The following is a 12,738-nucleotide window of genomic DNA, read 5'->3' on the forward strand; positions in this document are numbered from 1 at the left end:
ACTTGATGCAATGCAAAGCTCTTTGGAAAACTTTAAAGTAAACAATTTTCGGCAGAGAGAAAGGACTTCACCAACAAGCTTATGAAGTTTATAGTGAAGACCTTTTATTACACAAACCACACCGTTTATATAGGGTTAGGACTACAGCTTATTGGCTAAAAGAGTTAACACACCACCACACCAGATACTTCAATTGGTTAAAACCTATCTCTCACAAGTCCCATGTTTATATTATTTCATCCAGGCTGTTTCTGTGCACCTGCAGAGTCCTGTGAATTCCTACTATGTGAATTCTTGGGGAGTAACCTCCTCCCTATCAGCCAGCAGCAGTTGAGCTCTTTGCTGCTTCTGGCTGATAGCTGAGTCTCACAGGGCTTTCTATAGATCTGAATTGCTCACTTTTGATTTTACTGTAACAACAAAACTTCATACAAAAAGCTACTGCTCGTGTAAATGCAAAGCAATCTAAAGCCAACAGTACTTTCACTCTTCTGGGAAATACCTGCTAAAGTTGGTAGCTGTGACTGAAATAGACAACAAACTTGGGCAGGTATAGATTGCAAAGCTGTATGTAATGAAAAAACAAAGTCTTATTGCCACTAAGTCTTTAACAATGTGAACATTCTTTTCCAAGTTTCATTTCCCAAAATACGACATCACAAACCAATGAAAACTATGTTTCTGGAATTTCCACTGAAATATGCCTTCTTATTCATTCTGTACAGATGCAAACAACTAGGATTTCTTGTGTTTAAATGATCTACTATACAAGCACAATGAAATTAGATGCAAATGATTTTTCAACCACAACAGTAAATTAATTTTGTAGCTATCTTAATACATACTAGACCAAGGTTAATACAGAAAAAAGATAATCATTTTAGATTCATAGTTTATGACTTGGCAGCCATTGGTCACATATGAAAACAGGCTGACCCTCTTGATGGATCAGTGACAGGAGCTATGTTAATTAATATAGCAATAAGCCATCAATACAATACATATAAATAAGCTTTATACACACAGCCTGGACAGAATGGCAGAGGGGAACAAAGGCAGGACTGTCTTTAGTCCAGAGAAACGCATCACTAACTGCTTACTATACACTGTGGTATGAGGCTCTGACACTGAACTCATTGCTTATCTTCTTAAGAATTCTTCTGACAGTATCTTTCAACTATGAAAGACATATTTTTGAAGGGAGGAAATTATAAACCAACATGTGTTCTACTGCTATGAGAGAAGAGGCTTCAGGAACATATCAAGAATCCCTTATCAGCATCCCTGTTCCCTTTCCAGTTTCAAAATTCTCTGAATAATTTGGAACCTATTTCTCCATCTCACTCAAAATACAATCCAGCAGATGCCTCAACAGCAATTCCAAGATCACTATGCCTGGCACTCGGCAGAATGTTTTCTCTCTCTACAAAATGAATGCAAGACCTTATCAGTCTGACAGGGTGGAGCAACATCAGATGATTGTACCACCTGCACCCTCTTGCTCAGTGCTCCAGATGCTGAAGGATATTGCCATAGCTGCACAATATTTGTTTTCAGATAGTGGACCCAGTACAAACTAAGTCTCTACAAAAGGAACAAAAAAAAGAGCCTATGACGCATTCATAGTTTAACACATTTTTGTTTTATTCAAGCTCTTTCAAAGTTAGGCCACATAAGCTGCATGTAAAATTAACCAGCTGTTACAAAGGCATTCCAGATTTCCACTTTCCCAGACACTGGGAGATAGGCACACAGGAATACAACTCTCCATATATACAGCTTGAATACTGTCCTCATCCACACTTGACATTCAGCCCCAACATAGTCTTGATTGGTCTGCCAGTGGGGAAATACAACCCTGTAGAGGAAAGATCAACTTTCTCTCACTATGAGCGACAGTACTTCTCTGAGCCAGCCTCATGCTAGATGGAATCTTCATCTGTGTCAATGTCACTGCCTGGTTTGTTCAGCCTCTCAAATTCTTCTCCATCCTACAGGAACCAGAAGCAAAAGAGAATAATGTGAGCAGAAGTCATCTTGTTATTAGGACCAAGAGGCAAAAATAAAAAGAATAATATGGAGTGACATTTATTTTGAAGGTATCACTTATAATAAAATCAAGACCCTGTAATATAAATTTCACACCAGTGTGTGATAAGGTTTAGGATATACATGCTCATAAAAAAATCCCCTGCATCTTTAACACTTTTTTGTGACTTACAGCCTAAAACAGCTTGTAGCCCATTCTTCCATGGAATCACAGGGTGGTTTGGGTTGGAAGGGACCTTAAAGATCATCTAGTTCCAACTCCCCTGTCATGGGTGGGAATACCTTCCACTAGACCAGGTTGCTCAAAGCTTCATCCAGTGTGGCCTTGAACACTTCTGGGGATGGGGCATCCACAACTTCTCTGGGCAACCAGTGCCAGTGCCTCACTGGAAAGAATTGCATCCTAATCTAAAGAATTGCATCCTAATCTAAATAAATCTACACCCTTTCAATTTAAAGCGATGCTTCCTTGTCCTATCCCTGTATGGCATTGTAAAAAGTCCCTCCCCAGTTCTCTTCTCAGACCCTTTTATACACTGGCAGGTGTCGTACGGTCTCCCTGGAGCCTTCTCTTCAGGCTGAAGAGCTGCAACTCTCAGCCTGTCTTCACAGGAGAGGTGCTCCAGTCCTCTGACCACCTTTGTGGTCCTCCCCTAGACTTGCTCCAGAGCAGATTTAAGTGCCCAAAGCTGGACACAGTACCACAGGTGGGGGTCTCACAAGAGCAGAGTAGAGGGGCAGAATCATCTCCCTCATCCTGCTGGTCACGCTGCTTTTGATGCAACCCGAGATACAGTTGGCCTTGCCTGCCCATATAGTGCTATTTGTGTTTACCACAGCTGTTCAGTTTTAAGTGCTAAAGTAGATGACACCTGGCATACCAAAAATATATGACTTTGTGTTATTTACTGCTCATTAAGCAACAACGTAAAAAGGTACCATGTGGAATTTCTGAAAAACATCTGAGTTCAACGTTTCTTAGAATTCAGTGCTCTCTGCTGGTTGCAACGTGTACCCACAACCTGTCCGTACATGCAGACTGGAGGCACACAGAGATTACCCCAACCCCTCAGGTCGCTGCTCAGCTCAGGTCAGTTGGATGACTGATCTAAGAACGAGCCCTCCCTGACATGTTCTAGTTAACTAGATCATTATTCAAATTAGAACAAAAAACACTAGTGGGCCTGGAGGAAATATTTAGCATGAAAAAGCAAAAACTGTGGTAAAACTCTGTATTTTATATATTACCTTTTTGTCTTCAGCTATCTTTGACTGGTAAGGTAGAAAGAATTTTAACAATCATATATGTTGACTTCCTCAGGATGTGAGCTAAGCTACACAGATTTATCAGTTCTACTCAAGTATAATTATTTCCCAGGCATCAATTCCAATTTCTGAATGCCCTACGCAAGTAAACTCTCTTGGTTATAAAGGTTTCAAGAAAGGATTTGTACAAAGCTGAAGTTGCTGGCAGGACTGTCTAAAGTCACAGCAGGAAAGCAATGCTTGCATAGGCTTCACAATTTCAAAAAAGTGGCATATGGAAAACAATACCAAAGATTTTAAGAAATACTGGGGAGCTTTGGTGTTGAGGGCTAAGTCTGGTCACACACAAGATGAGTCTTCCAAACATTCCACAGAATAAATGAAGGTGAAACAAAAGAGAAAACAATAGGAGACAAGTACTGAAAAGCCTTACCCCACTTGACCTCTCCCATCCATCTCCTTTGGCGAGTTTTCCCCTTTCCCGCAGACTGGCATATTCCAGACCTCTTGCTTTACTGGCATTATAGATGAATATGGAGAGAAGCACTATGGGAGCTTCCAGGAAAAACTCCGGAGAAGGCCTGAAGTCAAAGATGAGGAAAGACACGGTGGTGATGATGACAGTGTTGATCTGAGCAGTCATAACATGGAACATGTTGTCTCGGAACTTCAAGATGAAGGCTACAGACAGCCCCAGGAAAGCTGTGACGAATATAAGAGCCACGGAGAAGATGTTGTGCCCATAAAAGAAGCCACAGTTCCCTATTTGCCTCTGGTCCTTGGCCTGCAGCGCCAGCATGAGCCCATTGAACAGCACCCCAAAGGCATAGAGTTTGCTGTTCTGCGTGAAGATGCTTTCACCGAGCTGATCCACATCTTTCAACATCTTTTCGTTGTAGATGTTGGCCAGGGCGGAAACAAAGCACTGCACCAGGATAAGTAGATGGCCCAGACTGAGGTGGAGAGGTTTCAGTGCTCCTGCCATGGTACTGGTGACATTCCACTGGAAGCTGTGAAGGAAACTTGGTGCTCCACAGTTGCCCTTTTCCATGCATGCTTCCTCAGGTCCAGCATAGAGAAGGCAGTGGTTAGACGGACTAAAAAACATACTGTGATGAAATCCATGTGCAGCCAAGCTTTGCTTATGGCCTCCAGTTCCTCGAGTCACGGCAACAATGGACAGGAACAAAATCACCAGAGATGCCCATTGTACCCAGGAGAGTCTTCGCCTAGTGGACAAAAAAAGCCACAAGAATTTAGAAATGCCAAGGCATAAATTAAATGACAGAAGAACCAGATCTATTAAACCACATAAAGACAACATGCCACACAGATAAGGAGGCACATGGGCACAAAAACATTTTCAGAAGCTTTTCAAAATTAACAGTAAAATGCCAAAATGCAACATGCTTTTCTATGGCAAAGAGGGCCCAGCCTGGTAATCAATCAAGTATAAAAAGGAGTAATCTGACAAAACAAGGGAAAGGAAACTCTCTCAAGATCCCATTATTCCTAGATACTAATTGCCTAACAACTTTAAAGCAACTGTTGCCTCCATGAGAATATTGGTCTGATGAATAAAACGAAACCATGGACTTTCAAATAATTACCATCTTTCATTACATTTCACTTTTCCCCATGATTTTGTGCCCTTTTCTAGCATTCTTCGATGGTAACTCTTATAAATCTATGACTAATTTGTAAGTGTTAGAATTATTTATACTATTTTTTCAAACAAAGCCTGTTTATGTCAGTGAAAATCAAAATTCTGCAAGATTAAGTGAACTGTGACATCACAAAAGACACAAAACTAAACTGAGAAAACGCATTTCAGATCAGACTATCTGACATTGCTTTGGTTTTTAACATCTGCAGGAAAGGCATCTTTGCGTCACACTCAACACAAGCAAATTTTACAGTATCAAGTTAATATCCATTTCCCTGTCAGTCTTTTCTGAACCTAAATCACACCATAAAGAGCTCAAATCAGGTAAAGTGGAACACATAGGACAGAGTCTGGCTTTTATCACATGGATAATGAAGAGGGGACATATAATTGCTTTTCAAAACGTACAATGCAGTTGAGCAGAAACACATCAGGACTGACAGCAAAGACACCTCTATCTTTCACTCTTACATATCTTATCCCCTCTTGCTAGAGTCACATTTCCATTCAACATTCACATTTCCATTGCAACAGACCGGTAAGAAGTACTGGTAATCATGAAATAAAAGATTTAATGTATAAATGAAAGTACACATACTTAATTCTGACAATTCAGCGACTATACAATCATATCAATTGTTTTCTATTACAGTTGATCAAATGTGTAGAGATATGAAGAGAGTTATAATAAGCTCTTATTTCTTACACCTTCCACTGCAGAAAACAAAACCATCTGTCCAAGCTGCTATAGCCACAAGAAAGAGAATTACTGTTCCCATCAAAGATATAAAATGTAGCCAAGCTTCATCAAGGTTAGGACGATAGAAAATTTCATTTGCTTTAGTAAGCACTACTTACTTCAGTACTATTCTGAAGAGAAGAGCTGTTGTTATAATGACAAAATTGGAGAAGAGTACAGCCATTGCCTTGAAAGAGAAAAAGGGGAATAAAAGTTATACTCCAGACACAGTGGGGACGCCAAAAACCTTCAGACTTCAGGTCTTCATCTCTGCAAAGTGACAGAGTGAAAAGCACCGGTACCGAATTTTCTTCCTCACCCAAGTGGAAGAATAACACACCCTAAAATGACATTCAAATGCCATTTCAAACTCTCAAGTAAACCACACAGTCCATGTTCTACTGTAGTGCTTAAAGGTGCACTGAAATAAAGATGTGAGGAAACCAATGCAACGGAAAAATTACTTAACAGAAAACAGTTTAGTTTTCTGTCAGATCAGTTCCCCAGCCAGGCTGACCAGTCAGCTGCAAAACCACCTGCGTTGCCACAAAGGAGGAAGTTGCTCCAAAACGAAAATAAGAATTTGAGGCTTCTTCTGTTTGCAGTGCTATCTGCAGTGTTCATGAAATCCAAGGCTTAGCCAAGGCACTTGCAGAAAATAAACTTCTTGTATGTCAAGTGCATTTGCTGCATAATTTATCAAAGGTGCTTGGCTTGAGTTTTCAAGACTGCAGCTGTAATTAAAAAATCAGCTATTTCAAAGTAGAGCTGAAGGTAACCCTACAACTTCTGCCTAATTTGGGAATAACTATAATAATGTCAGTCCCCTAATCTGCAGCTGTGATCCCAAACTGCAAACTTGTTGTAGCAAGGATTGTCTGGTTTTTATCTGTATTTGACACTCTATACCAGGACACTGGATCTACAAGAGGCTCTTTTAGACACTGCAGTTACCACTAAAGACCAGAATCTACCAGCACCAGTGGGGAAAAAAGGTTCTTTTGGTGGGTTGGGATGTTTTGCAAACTGTGTGTTATTCAGGACTGCCCTCTGCCCTCAGTACACATACAAAAGATTCACATATCTGAAGTCTTTCCTCCAATTCAGCCTTAGAATGAACTCACTTTTACAGACAAATTTACACAAAGGCATTGATGGATTCATGAGTACAAAACAGACTTTATCTTGAATTTTCTCATCTGCATTTCCACATTCCCAATTCTGCAATAGCAGAGCCTTTCTCATTTACCAGAGGAAAAGCACAGAGCCTTTTCCCATTATCTGCATTCCACTCTATTCCAACATACTGTCTGCTGAATAACAATTCTCATGAAACAGCACAACACAAGGTCACAAGTAAGCTGAGGAGTGACTGACACATGAGACATCTGCCAAAGAAAATACATCTTAATTTTTCCCCTTGCAGAATTAAAACTCAATAAATATTCATGTTAGGTGAACACTGTAGAAGGAGGAAAACATTGAATAAACAAGTAAATCTGACCAAAACCATTCTGGAAAAAAGGAATCTTGATGCAAAATGTACAAGTGTTCCATGCCTACTGTGGTTTTGCTTTATAGTCAAAGCTCTCCATCCAACATCTGGTAACATAATATGATAAAAAATTTATGAAGGATAGTTAAAAAGGATTAATTTTGAGTTGCTTTGTTCCCTGAGGGTCCTCTGTCCTAGATGAAAAGGAATGTCAAAGATCCCCATGTCACTAATTTGCATGTCACAAAGTCTTGAAAAGGTAAGTCTTATCACTAGGAAATTTAGCCACTAAAATACCCATAGTTATAACTGATGCTTCAAGAAAAAAATCCCACCAAAGCAACTCTATACTTCCAGCAACTGCTCACCCAGGTACTACTTAGTCCCAAACCTACTTTGTTTTTACAATTACGTTCAGTCACCTTCCTTTAAGCATCTTGTCTCCATTTTTTCACATTCGTGGTCTTGCACACTGCCAAGATATTCTATCTTACAAGTATTTAATTATTGCTTTTTACACTTATCTTAGTAATGTTACAATATCAGCTATCCATCATAGAATATATCCAGTTAAAAAATGCTAAAAGTTCTCAAAAGAGGAATCTTATAGCAAATGTTCTGAGGGGAGAGAGACAAGATATGCCTGAGTGCCTGTGTGTATGTAAAACAAAAGCTGTACATATTAAAAAAGATCACCTTACCTGAGCCAAAACAAACTGCTTGAAGAAGCAATTATATTTATGTACTACCTCTTACACAGCAGGCTTTGTTTTTGTAAATATTATAGCTGAATTTCCTTCCTAAAACTGAAAAAAAACCCAAAAACCAAAAAAACCCGAATCTAATCAATCAAAAAAACCCTCCACCACCACCAAAAAAAAAAATCCACCAACAGAAAACCCCCAGACAACAAACCACAGAAACAAGCACTCGTGCATCTTACTTTAGGATACCCAATTCCTTATTTTAATTAGATTTTTTTCAGCTGGGTGCTATTCTAAACTCTGGATTAGTTTGTCCCTACCAGAAAAGTATACATAAAAGGACAGTACTTTAAAGATAAATTCTGAAAGAGAAGACAACAAACCATTTATTTTTAATTTCCAACAGAGGCAGCCATAGTATTTTATAGCAAGCACAAACCATCTGTTTCCATCTTGCTTCAAATGTAGATTCTGAACCAAAAAGTATAATAGTACAAAACTAAAAGAAAGATCAAAACCCTTACATTTTCCTAAGCATATGCAGATTCAATCAAAGGGACTAATATAGCTAGAAGAAAGTACCAATTAAATTTTGTGCCTAGACATAACTAGCAAACAAATGTAAAAATTCAGTCAGTTTTCCTTCTCCCCTCCTCAGTTCCTGTTGCAATTATTTCCTTTGTGAGATTACATTTACTCACTTTATGTCACATATAAAAAGTGGTAAAACCCCCACAGAAAAGTGCAGCTCAAATAATAGCAAGATGAGCAAGTGGATTGAAAGAAAAATATGGAGTTGAAGAAAACACAGGAAGGAAAGTAAAAAAACTGCTCAGTGCTTAAGCAATTCAGCCTTCTAAATTGCTAAATCACTTTGGACAGAGAAATTATAAAGAGTCTTCTCTGCTGAAAGCTGTGCAACACTGACCAGTAGGAAAGAGAATGGGAAGGTTTGGGTGGTCAGGTAACAGATTGTTCTTTCAGCAGCAGAGCTTGCCTTGCTAGTCTTACAACAGTAGATAGTCTAACACCAGTTTTACTGACCACTAAGACACTGGAAGAATATATATATATATATATATACTTACTGGCTGGAGGTAGGACAATACATAGAAGACAATCAAGTTATCCAAAAAGTAAAGAAAGGCAGGAATTGACCATTTCATCAAATTACACAAATTCTTCCAGGACAGACATTCAAAACGATGATCTGTACAACCCTTTTCTGAAAGCAAAGGAAAAGAAATCGGTAATAAAGGCATCTTTATTATTATCAAAAGTCCATTCTCTTGTAAAAGTGTAGGTACCACCATTCTCTATTCAGGAACACCACGGGACTGAAAAAACTAAGGTATCACAGCCCTCTGGCAACATGAGGGCAGTTCCAGGGCAGAACACACAGCTAGAATGGCAATACTGTCTCTACAGGTGTTCACTTCCCTGCTTCAGCAGAGAAAATGTCACAGAACCTGTTACCCCCATCACTGGGGATAAAAATTCAAGTATCAACCATTATTTGAGGACCAAAAAGCAACTGAGTCCCCACACAACAGCAGCATCATTACTGGTTATGATTTTCTGTTGATCATCGATCAAATCTCGAACTGAAACAATGGCACAGACAGTGGATCCCTTCATAGAGCACCTGAAGGTCAGCCAGTAATGTCAGAATTATAAATTAAACCATAACTCAGCACCTGGAGTACAAAGTAGATGATCTGGGTAAAAAGAGAACATACAGGAAGAAAGAAGAAAGGAAGGACAAAGCACAAAGAATGACATTTACTTAGGCATTGGGGACACAAACTTTAGGAGGAAGACTGTGATAAACCTTCAGGCTACTCTAGAGCCGATGACAGAAGTACTTTGTTAGGACACATTTAAGACTACACAACATTATCTAATCCTCTCCTGAAGCCCCGATACATTGAGTTCCACAAAACACAGACATCTGGAAGAAAAAAAAGAAAGAAAGAAAACCAGAAAACATGTAACCAGCAGTAGCCAATGATGGCAGACACTGACTCAATATATTTACTGATTTAGGTAAGTCTGTACTAAATTGTAGAGGAGAAAATTTCATTAGCTTGCCAGAGCTGTGACTATTCTAAGGAAAAGCAGACAAAAACCAGCAGTTCAATTTAACATGCACCCGCAGTGCCTGAAACCGTCTTTCCATTTAAATATCTGTTCACTACCTTTTTGAAATGCTGTGGGGTTCATCTCTCATCTCAGCTTTTACATCAGGACAGAAAAGATGAGAAAGAAAAAACAAAAAATCACCTGCAATGCAAAATCTGAGGCTAGTGGAAAGTGTCATCTATCATCAAAAACAAACAAACAAAAAAAAAAAACCCCAAAACCCCAAACAAAAACGCATTTGAAGAACATAAAATCTTAGAGAACTAACACATTTTAGTTATTTTAAACATAGGTACTTACCTTTTTTCATATTCCATAGTGCCAACAACACACACAAGACCAGTTTCACTAGTTCAGAACACATGTTCACTGTTGTAGGAAGGTAATCATACTTGTTATCTGTAGGATCAGGCATATCAGAAAGAGTATACAATCAGATTCTGACTCCTGCATTCGTGATCACAGCAAGAATCTATTTTAACAACTCCAGTCAGAATTTTAGTCACTTTCCATAAATGTAAAGGGCTATGTCAGCACATTCGTTATAAATACTCCAAATTTTATGATATACAACTTCCTGAATATCGTCCTTTCTGGATTGAAATCTTTCCTCATTTGGTCCCAGTTTACAGCAGAACTTTTCTGGAAGAACTCAAGAACATCACTCTTTAAAAAAAAAAAATTAGAAGTGTGACTGTTTTCCCTGAAGAGCAATATGGTATTTTTTACCCTCAGAAAAAAAAGTGACTTCCACGATGACATAACCTTTTTCCAGGACCAGCAATACTAGTCTGCTTTAGCACACCCACTATGAAACCACTTTTCTCCTATGCCTGTTGCAATGAAATATTTCGATTAAGACATGTACCATTGACAGTGCTTATACAACCAAACAGTCTTTGAAAAATCAGCTATAAAATAACTCACCACCTCATCTTTTAAGAGTGGATCATATACCTTACAACCCAAACTACCACTTTATGTTAGACCAGTGAGAGACTTTCCAGTGAAGAAACACATGCCCCTGTATATGTAATAGAATGTTTATGCAAAGAGCTCTGCAGATGGTGCAGTAGGTTTTTTGGGTATGTGTTTTATCTCATTATCAACTCTTTATTATTTGAGGCACACCATGTTTGTCCAACAGTACCTTCATTGGCAGAATATTTCATCAGGAGGATTCTACTTGAACCCAACACAATAAACACTCCTCCAAGCAAAAAGGTCTGGTTGATTGTCTTGGAGCAAAAAGCAAACGGACTACGGCCCTCGAACTTCATTCTGCTGTCTCGTTGTCAATGACCTTTCAGTGGCAAGATGAAAACACAATAAAAATAATACTTCCAGAAACTGTTTAAATAAGGTCAAATAAGTATATTTTACTGCTTTGTGTTAATTTATACAAAGATGCTTACATTGCAAATCATGATCTTGTTCTACAGTTATTTTTTTCTTATTGACAAAAAAAAAGCATTAAAAACATAGGGAATCACAGACTGAGAATAACAGAATCAATTATGCTGGAAAAGACCTCTGAGACTGAGTCTAACCTATGACCCAAGCATGTCAACCAGACCACGGCACTAAGTGCCATATCCAGTCTTTCCTTAAACACCTCCCAGGATGGTGACTCCACCACCTCCCTGGCAGCCCATTCCAATGCTTAATCATGCTTTCTGTGAAGAAATCCCTCCTAATGTCCAACCTAAACCGCCCCTAGTACAGCTTAAGGCTATGTCCTTTTGTCAGTAGCTGTCCGGAAGAAGAGACAGGCCCTCACCTGGTTGCAACGTCCTTCCAGGTAGTTGTTGAGAGCGATAAGGAGAAGGATATGCCACGAGGACCGCCAGAGGGGTATAAACAGTGTATACACAGGCACTCTTGAAGGTGGCAGAAACAGGCTGGTTTCTCAGGAGACTGCATCTATGGAACACCGACCTGCTAAAAGGATTAAATAAATCACACGCTTATTTTCCTTCAATACTTTTTTAAACCGCTGTTGCTCCCCATCCCAGCAAGAAGCGCCACAAGACCAGCAGTTCAGGGATGCTCTGGCGCTCACACAGAGGCGGGGGCGATACAGGGACAGCCGGAGCCTCCAGAGCCGCCGCCGCCGCTCCCGCCCGGCCCGTTAACGGGCCCTGGGGCCTGGAAAACCGCCCGGGGCAGGAGGAGGGGGAGCCCTTTGGGTGACAGTCCGTGCCAGCCCGGCGACAACACATACACATACACATACACATACACATACACATACACATACACATACACATACACACCCATCTCGCCACGTCGCTTCTCGGGATGAACCGGGAGCGCCTGGGCGCGGCGTCCGAGCCCCCGGGAGGGGCGAGCGGGTCTCCGACGCGGCAGCGCCCGGGGCTCGGACGCGGCGGATCCCGGCAGGCTGCGGCAACCTCGTTCCCTTCCCTTCACTCACACCCGCAGCGCGGCCCCCAGAGCCCCCTGACCCGGCCTGGGTTCCACACTAATCACCCCCCGTCCCCATCCCTATCCCGATCCCGATCCCATTCCCGCTCCCCAACTTACCGCCCTCCCCTCCCCACGTCCGCACCGGCCTCACCTGACGGGGCGGGGCCGCGTGAGCGCGCGCGCGCGCCCGCCCCGCCCCTCCCCTCCTTCCCCGCGCGCGCCCGCCCCGCCCCGCCCCGCGCGCGCC

At 40.8% G+C, this 12,738-nt stretch overlaps 1 protein-coding gene across 6 annotated transcripts; it reads right to left on the bottom strand.

Moving 5' to 3' along the window:
* Positions 1 to 1,623: 1,623 nt before the first annotated feature.
* SLC35A5 (solute carrier family 35 member A5) lies at positions 1,624 to 12,696 on the bottom strand. 6 transcript variants are annotated; one of them, XM_071560817.1, is made up of 8 exons: positions 12,643 to 12,696; positions 11,842 to 12,002; positions 11,212 to 11,364; positions 10,362 to 10,460; positions 9,008 to 9,144; positions 5,840 to 5,907; positions 3,749 to 4,544; positions 1,624 to 1,991 (listed from the first exon to the last, which is right to left on the bottom strand). In XM_071560817.1, exons 3-8 carry the CDS (start codon positions 11,339 to 11,341, stop codon positions 1,923 to 1,925), a joined length of 1,299 nt encoding a protein of 432 aa, XP_071416918.1. In that variant the 5' UTR covers positions 11,342 to 11,364; positions 11,842 to 12,002; positions 12,643 to 12,696; the 3' UTR covers positions 1,624 to 1,922. The 6 variants fall into 6 exon arrangements, with proteins under 6 accessions (XP_071416918.1, XP_071416946.1, XP_071416910.1 ...); XM_071560845.1 differs by having other exon boundaries at positions 11,842 to 11,999; positions 12,643 to 12,695; XM_071560809.1 differs by having other exon boundaries at positions 12,609 to 12,661.
* Between the last annotated feature and the right edge of the window lie 42 nt (positions 12,697 to 12,738).

Source organism: Pithys albifrons, chromosome 1, assembly GCF_047495875.1.
Source record: "Pithys albifrons albifrons isolate INPA30051 chromosome 1, PitAlb_v1, whole genome shotgun sequence".
Classification (NCBI taxonomy): Eukaryota; Metazoa; Chordata; class Aves; order Passeriformes; family Thamnophilidae; genus Pithys; species Pithys albifrons.